The sequence below is a fragment of the Ranitomeya imitator genome, chromosome 2 (assembly GCF_032444005.1).
Source record: "Ranitomeya imitator isolate aRanImi1 chromosome 2, aRanImi1.pri, whole genome shotgun sequence".
Classification (NCBI taxonomy): Eukaryota; Metazoa; Chordata; class Amphibia; order Anura; family Dendrobatidae; genus Ranitomeya; species Ranitomeya imitator.
In genome coordinates, this window is record NC_091283.1 from 128753729 (window position 1) to 128767850 (window position 14122).

The 14122-nt window shown below is 42.7% G+C and overlaps 1 protein-coding gene across 1 annotated transcript in view; it reads left to right on the plus strand.

Annotated features, from left to right (window-relative positions):
• SLC16A2 (solute carrier family 16 member 2) overlaps positions 1 to 14122 on the plus strand; it is a 204191-nt gene that overhangs the window by 170772 nt on the left and 19297 nt on the right. Inside the window, exons 2-4 of the mRNA XM_069747228.1 lie at positions 6317 to 6461; positions 12756 to 13206; positions 13715 to 13858. Of these exons, the coding sequence (XP_069603329.1) occupies positions 6317 to 6461; positions 12756 to 13206; positions 13715 to 13858 (740 nt within the window). The remainder of the gene's footprint in view (positions 1 to 6316; positions 6462 to 12755; positions 13207 to 13714; positions 13859 to 14122) is intronic.

Genomic DNA, 14122 nt, shown 5'->3' on the forward strand with positions numbered 1-14122 from the left:
TCCAGTGCCACCCTATATTTCTTCCAAGTTACAGACTACTCATAACTCGGTCTACACAATGTGTGTCTATAGTCTGTAGCCAGTTAGATTCATTTGGTTTGCATCAGAGCTGTTAACACAAATTGCTAGGTAGGTTGTTTTTAAGTTATTTGTTTTTGCAGAGTTCCGTAAAGGCAATCTCTTTTAGTACTAAGTCATCTATATGGACATGTAGGTCATAGGAAAATGAATTAGATCATACCTTGATATCTGTAGTTTGATGTCTTATTACAGAGATACCCATGTTTTTTTATATATGTAAGTGGACTGTTCCAGGCTGTGGGCCGGACACTGATGTGCATGAGACTCTGCCTCCAGAGATTATTTTAAATCCATGTGTGATGGCCGCTCTCTGCTCTCCTAATCTCACTGCAGAGCTGTGTGTGATTTATACCTGACACATCTGCAGGTTCCTCTTAGGGCTTTAGCTTCCATCTCACAGGCAGGCGCTATTGTCATAGTGTTACAATACATCAGAGCTGTGCAACCTGCAGCTGCTAATGTATGTGTTATGAGACAAAGTTCATTTCTACTTTTCTGTGTTCGTTATATGCCTCATACAGGTAATGCCTCCTTTTATTTAAGATACCGTATATACTCGCGTATAAGCAGAGTTTTTCAGAACATTTTTTTGTGCTGAAAGCGCTCCCCTCGGCTTATACACTAGTCACCGTCCAGAAAGCCGTCAGGAGTGGGGGGCAGCGGAGCAGCAGGTGACAGGAGCCGGCGGCTTCCAGCACACATCATAGTTGCCTATGTGCACTCCCTCGGTGCTGGCACTGCATCTTGTTCCGGCCGCCGGCACCTGCAGCTCTTCCTGCCAAGTGATCACGTGGTACCGCTCATTAAGGCTGGATTCACATTACGTTATAGGCGTCCGTTAGATGGACTATGTTACACCACGGCATAACGCGGTGTAACGTAGTCCGTTAACACCGCTATTAAGTACTATGTCGGACACATCGCTAGCGCACGCCCACAATGGGCGTGCGCTAGCGATGTGCCGTCATTGAGTGACGGACCCTGGGACTTGGGCTGCAGCGTTTCCGTCACCGCTAGCGCAGATAGAGCATCTGCTAGCTCTATCTGCGCTAGCTCGATGACATACCGGCACTTGTGTTAATAGCAGTTAACGCATGTGTTGAATGGGCTGCTGTTAACGCAATGTGAACCTAGCCTAAGGTAATGAATATGCACGCGTCTCCCCTCCCGTAGGCTTGGAGCGCATATTCATTACCTTAATGAGCAGTTCCACATGATCGCTCGGCAGGAAGAGCTGCAGGCAGGCACCAGCGGCTGCAACAAGATGCAGTGCCTGCACGGAGGGCTCGGAGGTAGGTGAGTAGGATGTTTTCTTTTTTTTTCAGTAGGAAACATGCACACAGGGATAGGGGATAAGGAGGCATGCGAACGGGGAAGGCATGCATACAGGGACGGAATGGGGGAGGCATGCATACAGGGACGGGGAGGCATTCATACCAGGACAGGGAAGGGGGAGGTATACATACAATGGCAGGGACAGGGGAGGCATGCAAACAGGGATGGGGATGCATTCATACCAGGACAGGGAAGGGGGAAGCATTCATACCAGGACAGGGAAGGGGGAGGCATACATACAATGGCAGGGACAGGGGAGGCATGCAAACAGGGATGGGGAGGCATTCATACCAGGACAGGGAAGGGGGAAGCATTCATACCAGGACGGGGAAGTGGGATGCATACATACAATGGCAGGGACAGGGGAGGCATTCCAACAGGGATGGGGAGGCATTAATACGAGGACAGGGAAGGGGGAGGCATTCATACGAGGACAGGGAAGGGGGAAGCATTCATACCAGGACAGGGAAGGGGGATGCATACATACAATGGCAGGGACAGGGGAGGCATTCAAACAGGGATGGGGAGGCATTCATACGAGGACAGGGAAGGGGGAGGCATACATACAATGGCAGGGACAGGGGAGGCATGCAGACAGTGAAGGGGGAGGCATAGGGACAGGGATGGGGAGGCATTCATACCAGGACACGGAAGGGGGAGCCATACATAGCATGACGGGGATGAGGGGGCAATGCATACCCGACTTATACTCGAGTCAATAAGCTTATCCAGTTTTCCATGGTAAAAGTAGGTGCCTCGACTTATACTCGGGTTGGCTTATACTCGAGTATATACGGTAATATTTGGAGGTAGATTTTCAACGAGATCAGTGGTCCACAGTCCCGAACAGATCATTTACATATTAAAAAAATGTTGCTTTCCCTGAAATAAGACATCCGATAACGCATATTAAGGTATCATTTTATTCAGCTTCTTATGACTTGCATTCCCATATAGACGGCTTAGGAGGGTTGATCCTACTGACAGATGCTCTTTAATTCTTAATTTTTATTGCATTAATTTTAGTGTCTAAAATAGCACGTATCCTATAGAATATATGGTAGTAGGGTCTGCCTACCTACGTATACCAGTTACAATTAAATATATCTATGGTAATCTTTATTGGAAATAACCTGCTTGATAATAAGTGGTTGTCTAGGACTTTTATATTGATGGACTGTTTTTAGGATAGGTAAAAATGTACCCCTTTAAGGAAACTTGCTCTTTATTCCCTCTGTATGACCTGTAGCAAAGAGCCATCACAAAGAACATCTTTCAGTCAGATTCACGTCATCGTTGATGTATTGCTTGGCCGTCCATAACTTAGAAATATGTAATCAGATGCATCTGGTGACCAGAGGTTGAAGACGCTGATCATCTATTTAGAAAGAGATTGCCTTCATGAGTCAACCTTTTTAACGCATAGAAAGATTTGCTGTTTTTTTTTCTTCGTCGAGACAGTACTATTACAGAAAATGTAGAGTAAATGGATCGAGCTCAGACACGTTATTCTGTGTCTCCTTGACCCAAAATATCTACGAGATATGTTGAAAAGAGCCAGTGTATGCTGCTGGTGGGATGTAGACTTCTTCATTCCTCCTCAGTTTTGTTTGCTTTTAGTTACCAAATGTAGTAAAGCATAGGAATCATGTTTTAAAACAGCAAATCCAGTAAAATATACAAATAAGTTTCTCCTAGCAGATACGATATACATAGAAATCCCATTTGGATTGCGTATAAATTGCAATAAATGTTTCGGATCCTGAATAGGCATGTCTTGTAGCTCCTGAGTCTTGACCGGTGTCTACAGCTAGTTATTCATTCACTACAGTATCGCTTTTCATCAATCAACCGATTACCTTCTCCCTTATATTTTCCAATTTTATAGATATCCTCTTAAGGTGCACTTACATTGCACAATTTTTGGAAATAAGCTCGTTTAACGATAATCGGCCAGTGTAACCCTGCTGCCATTCACCCTATAAAGTGGGGAAAAAATTTGTTCGTTGGGTGAGTTGATTTTTAATTGGCCAACAGTGATCTATTACTGATCGTTCTGTGCGTAACGGACGTCTGGTCTAAACAGGCGATTAACCGGAGATTGGCAAATGTAGCCCTTTTGAGGGTTCATTCAATGGCCGTGGGTTGTCTAATGTAATTGCACCCGTAAAAGGGTTATCTAATAGTTGCCCACTCAGCTCCCAATTAAGTAAATAAAGAGATGTTTGCAGATGCACATCTTCTTTATGGGCACACATCTCAATGGGTCCCATTCTTGAAATGGCCGCTTTTCCCAGTGGTAGGACCTTTAGCCGTTCGACATTTATAATTTCCTTTCAGTATGTTCTGCATGGAAAAATGTATTTCTATTAATATTAGTTATGGAGACCTCTAAGCCCAGCCGCCGACCTATTTCTTTCATGGTCTGTTGGAAGCTCAGGAACAGTGGATAAGAATTTAGCTTTCTTACATTTTTCTCTTTTTAGATATCAGGTTGACTTATCCTTTAATATAGTAGACAAGATTCCAGGATCATTTGTAATAAAAGTATTATAGTGCATAGCTCTTCTTTTCTCAAGAGCTTGAGGCTTTAGTCACATAACTCAGATTATTGCATTTTACTGATTTCTTTGTATGTTTTCCATGAAGGAGGCTTTAAAATTGACATCATGTTTTCAAGTGCCTCCTGATGCACAGCAGACACACTTAAACAATTAGCAATGGCTCACAAGTGAGTTGGGAGAATGCTTTGATTTCTGTAGCCCTGAATGAAGTCTACAAACAATACAAATTTGCACATTTAGCTATACCTGGTAGAAGTTTGCATGTCATGGTGATCTCAGCCAAATTGCTTTTCAAGTCTTTCATTACCACATACATTTTAGCCAGAAATTCACCTTCTTCAGTACCTGAAAATTAGAATGGATTTGTGTGCATGTATATTAGCTTACCTCCAAGAATACCAATTACAGAGTATTGTAGCGTAATCTATAGATAAAAAAAACACAAAGTAAACTTCAGTCTCTTATGTCACCAGATTTCACGTGCATATATAAGCCTCCCATACTCTTTACATAGTGATCTGCCAAACAATGGTTTTAGCTGACTGCTCGACCAGCAGCTATCTTACCATCACTTCCATACACAGGATGGCTGAACACTCCTGTGTTCTCTATGAGAGAGCCACTGACTCACTCCTCTGGTGGTGGTTTATCTGAGGAAAAGAAAAGAACAATTGGCTGTCTGAAATGTAACCAGCTGGATATTCCTCTCTCCCGACAAAATTTGTCGGGGGAGAGCCGAGAGGCCATATACACATTAGACTATCTACCAAACCCATCGATATTGTCCTTTTAGACCTGGTGAGGGAATGCAATAAATCAATTTTATCAGATGAGAATACTGTAAAATAAATTATTCATAGTCATACTTGTCTAGATCTGCTCTAAGAGATCTTTTTGAAGGGTGTGAAGAGCCACACCTCACAGCCCCGCCTGACATCATTAATAGGTCGGGGGTCACGCAGTACCGTCTCCCCACTTTCACAAACGTGACGTTCTGCACCCCCTGGGGACACGTAATGTCAGCTTGGTACAGTTTTACACGGGCAAGGGGAGTGAGAAAGGGTGGCCCACGCAACCGCCAGCGTGGCACAACACTTGCTCACAACCCTGACCGGCTGGAAGACCCCTTTAACGAGCACCAGTGAAACAGCCTTACCAGCCTGATAGGACTGCCACCAGTTCCTCGCTAAGTATAAGCCTGTCTGTTAATGGGATTATATTGAGCCACAAACCAACCCCGGTAGCATGTGACGTGAAACCGAGAACATGCACATGTGGATTCTCGCAGCCCACAGTTAAATTGGATATTTAATCGCCTTAAGGCAATACTAGAAAAAACAGTATATACACAATGGATATACATATACGATGATCAGATACGTAAATACAAGTGGTAGTATAATAAGTTTAGCAGATTATACAAAGGTCAGTTGGGCCTTGGTGCTACACAGCCACATGGGAGGTGTGGGGTGCCAGCGGTTTTGGTTTTTTTCCAACACAATATAATGGCATGTCCTCCCTTAGAAGAGAGCCCTGGACCACAGCCTTGCACAAGCAATTAACCCCTTGGTTGGTCACTCACGTTCCTGCCCCGGGATAGCCCTAGTTTCCTTGCCCTTGGGTCTGACTGCTGAAACCTCAAAACCTATGATGGATCATGACTTCTCAACAGAAGGTCATTGGTAGGTTTCATTACCGCCATCGGATACGGCCAGGCCCCCGTTACGGTTAGAGACCAAACACTGCTTTGTTACCTTTCTTCTACTAGTTGCTCTACATATCTCCCCACCCCTGGGTGCTAGAACAGGTCGAGATCCAGGCAGGCATTTTTTACATTCCCACAATCTCGGAAACGTAACCAGTATACGGCTAAGATGTACGATAACTTCTTATGAAATTACAGCTCCCGTTCATCTGGGAGGTTTCTTTGTAGCAGTTAAGCAGGTTGGGCTTCCAGCAGGTGTTTGACCTGCCAGAAAGGCCTTGGTCCCAGTTAGGCTGCTAGGACTGTGAATTTTTCCCCTTGGAGCTTTTGAAGCTGGATCACCTGTTCAACCAGGTGTCCTGTCTCGGCTTAACATTTTGAAGGAGGACTATAATCGCTGGCCGGATATGATAGTCCCACATGAAATTATATCCCCCATATTCTTCACAAAGGGGTTATCCAAGATATTGATTATTAGGATATAGTTTGACAACCTAGGCCCTTTTTCCCATAAAATTCACTATAGTAAAGTTGCATTTTGGTGATTCGAATAATAAATTCAAACCGAATTAAAGAGTGCTTTGTATCACATTGTTATCTGTTAAACACGTGGTTTTTTTTTTCCTTGCAGCTTGGGTTGGATCTCTTGCCATGGGAATGATCTTCTTCTGCTCTCCAATTGTCAGCATCTTCACAGACAGGCTGGGATGTCGAAAGACCTCATCTGGAGGAGCTGCATTGGCTTTCATTGGATTGTTGTCAAGTTCTTTCACCAAGTAAGCTTGTGATTCTCATGTCGCACATTCTTTGTTTGGTACTAAACACGTGTTCTCTCAGCTCTTTACCTTCATCATAGACAAGGCTACCCTGAAGCACAAAACTACTCCTCTTTGTTTTATGAGGTAGATCTACTCTGTGATCTCTACCGTGGCATACAATTTAATATATCATATCCTTTATTACTAAGCAACAGGTACAGGCAAATGTCTTGTGGGAAATGATGAGGATTTTTGAATTGTGAGACCCTACAGCTTTTCATGCACAGTATTCAGAAGTTCCATAAGTCAGGTTTGGGCCATGTCACAACCGGCCTTTTAAGTTCTGTTTCTCTTTTCCATTAGCAGAACGTATCTGTTACACAGATGAGTTTTCCTGAGCAGGCAAGTCCCCTTTACCAATGGGTCCATTTGGACTCCATTTTCTGTCTGCTTTTGAGAAGAAACAAAAAGCCCTAGACAATAAAAAATAAAATATTTCTGAGTAAGGCTAAGTGCATACGTTGCAGAATTGCCACGGGAATTTTCGTGGCAAATCTGCAACTCCTGCCACGGCTATATTGCATGCGGAATTGGCATGCGTATTCCCGCTAAATACTAGCGTTTTGCAAGAGTAATTAGCTTGCAGAATGCTAGCGTTTTCCAAGCGATCTGTAGCATCGCTGGGAAAACTGATTGACAGGTTGGTCACACTTATCAAACATAGTGTTTGACAAGTGTGACCAACTTTTTACTATTGATGCTGCCTATGCAGCATCAATTGTAAAAAGATAGAACGTTAAAATAATTAAAAAAATAATAAATCGTGATATTTTCACCTTCCGGCGTCCCCGGCAGTCTTCCTGCTCCTCGCTATACTCCAGCACCAATAATGCATTGCGGCAAAACCCGCAGATGACGTAGCGGTCTCGTGAGACCGCTACATCATCACAGGTCATTTTCGCAATGCATTATTGAGAACGGAAGCATCGCGAGGAGCTGGAAGGCTGCCGGGGACGCCGGAAGATGAGAATATCATGATTTATTATTTTAATTTTTTTTTTTTTTTACAATTATATGGTTCCCAGAGCCTGGAGGAGAGTCTCCTCTCCTCCACCCTGGATGCCAACCGCACATGATCCGCTTACTTCCTGCATGGTGGACATAGCCACATGCGTAAAGTACGCGGATCAATGCATTCCTATATGTGCGGAATCCCCGCGATTCCACACAAAGAATGAACAGGCTGCGTATTTTTCCGGAATGCAATTCCAACGCGGAAAAAAATGTAGCATGTGCACAAAAAGTGCGGATTGCATTCTAATAATAGGATGCTTAATGTATGCGTTTTTTTTCACCTTCTTATAGTGAAAAACAGCAAAAAATCCTGAACGTGTGCACACAGCCTAACACTTCTTTATTTCAGTAGTGCATGTTTCACGATCCATGGGAGTCCTTTGCATATTTAATATAAGGCCTGTGTTACATAGCCAACATTCACGGCTCAATCACGGACCCCGATGATTGGACCAGACACGGATTGTCTGATCCAAACTCAGAATCCTAGTAAACGTATGTGAAGGTCGAATTTGGGTCAGGAGATTTGTTGCCGGTACGTACATCATAGTCTATGCTTGGATGTGAAACACCCTTAATGAGGAAGTGGAGCTATTTTCATTGATCTTTCTTAGGCTTCTTTCACACATCAGGTTTTTGCGGTCAGGCACAATCCGGCGAGTTTTGAATAAAACGGATCTGTTTTCTTTCCCGCTGGATCCTTTTTTTTCCTCATAGAGATGTATTTGCCCCTGATGGCCACACGTTTCATCCGTTTTTTGCCGGATCCGTCAAAAAAAGCTGTTTCGGCGGACGGAGAAAACGTACAGAGGAACTTTTTTTTGTCCGGCGAAAAAACGCCCAGCGAGGGTTCCAGCAATAAACGGATGAAACTGACATGTGAAATTATGATTCCGGCCTCCGAATCCGGTTTTACATGCATTCTCCATACAATCATGTACAATTTCCATTCTGGTGTCTCCCTCTCCCCATTCTTATACTCGCCTTCATACGACTTCACCTTCTACCAATGCCGCTATGGTCCCGCTGTGCTATCTTGTGTATATAACATCTGACTGGCCGGAAGTCAGAATTTACGTCACAAAAACTCAATGCAAGTGTATGAGAGTCAAAATGATGCTCTCATAGAGATGTATTTCACAGTGATATCTGTGATGTCCATGAAACAATCGAGCTGCCAGCAGGTCACTTTTCGCCGGAGACCGACTTGAGTTACTCTGGAAAAGGATGAAGACGGCAGGGGAGTATGAGACGGGACATGAGATTTACATATAAAGCACCACTATAAACTAAAACCACAACTCTTAAAAATAATAGTAATAATAATAATATCAATAAAATTATATATATCCAAAATTAAATTAAGATAATTTTATATATGGTGACTAAATCAAGAGTGTGGCAGGAAGCAAATGGAAACCACTTCGTGACAGGATAAAAACCCAAACCAAAGCACAGGTGAAATGAAAGGAAATACCAGACAAGACACAGTATAATATCATATTAATTATATATGCATGCGCCGTGTATGCCTGGATCGCGCCATATCACCAATGATATGGGATATAAATAAAGGGCGTTCCTATGTTATTTTCACTCCCCCTGACGAAGGAAGTCTAACCGAAACGCGCGTCGGGGCGCACGTGCACACACGGATCTGGAACCCCTCAAGGTATCCTGCACACTGTGTTAGGTTTCTTTGCACTTTTTTGAGCACTTGCTTTGGCTTTTTGTTTATTACTGGCATTAACCCCGATTTTAATTGCACTCTAACACATAGGGTACTAAGGTACCTGCCATATTGTGACACTCTCTTTGCTAGTGTTTGAGCATTTGTTTTAGCCTCTCCTTTTTTTGGCATCGTTCCTGTTTTTTCATTTTTGCACTGTTAGCACATTTGTACTAAGGTACCTACCATTTTTACTAAGGTACCTGCCATTTTAACACTTTCTTGCCAGTGTTGCACAAGGAGCACATACAGTGGGGCAAAAAAGTATTTAGTCAGTCAGCAATAGTGCAAGTTCCACCACTTAAAAAGATGAGAGGCGTCTGTAATTTACATCATAGGTAGACCTCAACTATGGGAGACAAACTGAGAAAAAAAAATCCAGAAAATCACATTGTCTGTTTTTTTTAACATTTTATTTGCATATTATGGTGGAAAATAAGTATTTGGTCAGAAACAAACAATCAAGATTTCTGGCTCTCACAGACCTGTAACTTCTTCTTTAAGAGTCTCCTCTTTCCTCCACTCATTACCTGTAGTAATGGCACCTGTGTAAACTTGTTATCAGTATAAAAAGACACCTGTGCACACTCTCAAACAGTCTGACTCCAAACTCCACTATGGTGAAGACCAAAGAGCTGTCAAAGGACACCAGAAACAAAATTGTAGCCCTGCACCAGGCTGGGAAGACTGAATCTGCAATAGCCAACCAGCTTGGAGTGAAGAAATCAACAGTGGGAGCAATAATTAGAAAATGGAAGACATACAAGACCACTGATAATCTCCCTCGATCTGGGGCTCCACGCAAAATCCCACCCCGTGGGGTCAGAATGATCACAAGAACGGTGAGCAAAAATCCCAGAACCACGCGGGGGGACCTAGTGAATGAACTGCAGAGAGCTGGGACCAATGTAACAAGGCCTACCATAAGTAACACACTACGCCACCATGGACTCAAATCCTGCAGTGCCAGACGTGTCCCACTGCTTAAGCCAGTACATGTCCGGGCCCGTCTGAAGTTTGCTAGAGAGCATTTGGATGATCCAGAGGAGTTTTGGGAGAATGTCCTATGGTCTGATGAAACCAAACTGGAACTGTTTGGTAGAAACACAACTTGTCGTGTTTGGAGGAAAAAGAATACTGAGTTGCATCCATCAAACACCATACCTACTGTAAAGCATGGTGGTGGAAACATCATGCTTTGGGGCTGTTTCTCTGCAAAGGGGCCAGGACGACTGATCCGGGTACATGAAAGAATGAATGGGGCCATGTATCGTGAGATTTTGAGTGCAAACCTCCTTCCATCAGCAAGGGCATTGAAGATGAAACGTGGCTGGGTCTTTCAACATGACAATGATCCAAAGCACACCGCCAGGGCAACGAAGGAGTGGCTTCGTAAGAAGCATTTCAAGGTCCTGGAGTGGCCTAGCCAGTCTCCAGATCTCAACCCTATAGAAAACCTTTGGAGGGAGTTGAAAGTCCGTGTTGCCAAGCGAAAAGCCAAAAACATCACTGCTCTAGAGGAGATCTGCATGGAGGAATGGACCAACAACAGTGTGTGGCAACCTTGTGAAGACTTACAGAAAACGTTTGACCTCTGTCATTGCCAACAAAGGATATATTACAAAGTATTGAGATGAAATTTTGTTTCTGACCAAATACTTATTTTCCACCATAATATGCAAATAAAATGTTAAAAAAACAGACAATGTGATTTTCTGGATTTTTTTTTCTCAGTTTGTCTCCCATAGTTGAGGTCTACCTATGATGTAAATTACAGACGCCTCTCATCTTGGAGGTGGAACTTGCACTATTGCTGACTGACTAAATACTTTTTTGCCCCACTGTATCTAACTGCTACTGAATCTTATATTATTATCTAGTCACTTTTACTTGTATAGCAGGACTGTGTTATTGTTATCTACCTGATGAGGGGGTATCTATCTATTTATTATTAGATTAATTCTATGTACTGTAGTGTTCACATTGTTCTTTTATTCTTTTTATTGTAAATTGCCTTATATGATTAAACAAAAATTATTATACTGTGTCTTGTCTGGTATTTCCTTTCCTTTCACCTGTGCTTTGGTTTGGGTTTTTATATAAAGCACCACTACAGTGATGCAATAAAAAAAAAAAAAAAGCGCTGGAGTGCTGCTTTAAAGTAATGTCCAGTCTAAGAAGACTTTGACTGCTGACTACTGAATAGAGACATTGTGTGATGTGCACACTGTCATGATTCTCTAGTATTCCCCATGTAGGTGGGTGGTGATTTGCCCACATATATTCTATTTGTATACTTGAAGTCATGTGCCGGCTTTTCTCAATAGAGTAGAATTTAGAGCAGTGCAGTAGTCTAAGTGAAAGCATGTATGCAAATTGCGTTAATGTGGTCGCATGACTGCCCACCTGCATGTGTAATAAAGGGGAATCGAGGTATTGTGCGCATCACACACTGTTACGATTTGTCAGTCTAATGCTGGTTATACGGTGTCACCCATCATTTTGGGCATCCATAAGACTTTGTAATGGGAGAGATGAGACAGTGGTCAGAGCAAAGCACAATGTTTTATACCCTGAAGAAAATATGGTGCCAACTCTCTGAACCCTGTCTTTTTATCTTTTCATGGTCAGCTTTTTTTCTTGCAAATACTTTTTACAGAATTGAGTAGAAGTCATTGGCACAGTCTCATTTCTGCTGCTTGCGTGGACTTCAGTAAATCATCATGTAAAAGCCCAAGCAAAGATCCAAGGAACCAGTGCAGATTTTGTTTCCATTTGTTTGTTCACTTCTCGTATTGATCTGTATTATTCCTGGTGAGTCCACATGTACACATTTAGCTGAAGATGCACCGCTGTGAGACTGGAAATAATACAATTAGTTATTGAAGTAGTTCTAGGGATTGTAGTTAGAACAGTTTCTAGGAGAAACATGAGTCTGGTATCGCAATTGCAATTTCTTCTCACAAAGGCATGGTAGCCCATCATGATCATGTTGAGAATTAGATTAGAACTTTGTGCGGTACTTGATGTTGAGCGGTACTCGGAAATTATGTAGAATACCGTTGTAGAACAGGTATAAATAGAAAAAACAAGAACTAACAACAACTTGAGGACAACTAGAAACATGGTAAACAATTAGAAAAAAAATCAATCTGCGTCTAGATCAGGATCAGCCGATGACACTTAATAAACATGTTCTATAAGGAGGCTGGACCGCCAGAAGCTCCAGTAGGATTTCTAGTGCTTATTATGAATTAAAAGACCACTGAAATCCCAGCAATTTTGTTTCTTAATCTCCTTTTCTTTGATATTACTTTGTCCCACATTATCACAAAAATGGGAAATATATCCTCAGTATCCTGTGTGACTGCTAGGCCTCGTCAAGACGGCCATTAATCTTAATCATGGTTTACTCAGTGGGCATGTTCACATTTGTTTTTGTTTTTTTTGTAAAATGCTGAAGTTGTTGCTTGACGAAAAGATCTACATCATTTTATTTTTCTCCACAGTTCCCTAGGTGTCCGCTATTTTACGTATGGGATCCTCTTTGGCTGTGGCTCCTCTTTTGCTTTCCAGCCCTCCCTGGTCATACTTGGTCATTATTTCAAGAAGCGCCTTGGTCTTGTGAATGGTATAGTGGCCGGGGGCAGTTGCGTGTTCACAGTTTGCTTTCCTTTCTTGCTGAAGACAATGGGAAAAGAAATCGGGTTGGCACATACGTTTCAAGTGCTCAGCGTTTTCATGTTCATCCAGATTTTCCTTTCTCTGACGTTCAAGCCACTTCTGACACCCCCAATAGATGTTAAAGAGAACTTGGCAGGAAGGAGCAAGACCCAGCAGTATCTGGCTCATGCCCGGAAATATTTCAACATGCAAGTGTTCAGGAAGAAGACCTACAGAATCTGGGCTTGCGGTATTGCTACAACGGTTTTGGGATATTTTGTTCCATACATACACCTGGTATGTGAATATTACAAATGGTCAAAATATACGTAACAACTATCAACTATAGTACCAGCCGTAGTCACACAGTCTCTGGAGCAGTGCACCCGCTTTACTGCATTCCGTCTTGTCTGGTATTACTGCAGATAAGGGACTGTGATGCCTCTGCACCTAGGCTCCTGTATAGTGGGAGTTGCACGGCTGGGATGCTTACCACAGGTGGTGTGAATCGATTCGCAGGACCCCTTCCATTGGCCAAGTTAGTAATTTTTGAGCGTGGACGGGAGACCTGAGAAGCACCTCTTACCTGACTGCATCCATATTTCTTCTGTTAATTACACCCTGGGCACCGATGTGGCCGATAAAGCAGGTTCCTACGAATCGATTTGCACCAACTCTCAATTGCCCATTATGCACTTGTATATGATAGCTGTTTAATATAAAATATTTGCCACGCAGTAATACAAACCACTGCACTATGAAAGCTGTTGCTATGGACTATTTAACGGAGTTTCTATTTTTTCAGATAAAGTTTGTGGAGCAGAAGTTTAAGGAAAATTCCCAGGAATGGATACTGTTGGTGTGCATTGGAGCAACATCTGGCGTGGGGCGTCTTGCATCTGGTAAAATTGGTGACTGTATTCCTGGTCTAAAGAAGATTTACTTACAGGTATTGGCATTAAAAAAGTTTTAGGAAATGTATTGGTTCCATATATGAAGTTTAGTTATGGAGCTACAATAATATGGTATAAATGGCAGCTGCCTAGAACAGTGTTTCTCAAGAGTCATTCCTTGAAAACTGGGGTTCCCCAGAACATGGCAGCAGGGGGACTGGTTCCTTCCAGAAGAGGGTTAAAAAACGAATTTCCGCCTGCTCATAGATGCTTGGCAAAGCAGTCACATGTAAGCAACAATATAGCTCTAGGCAAGAATT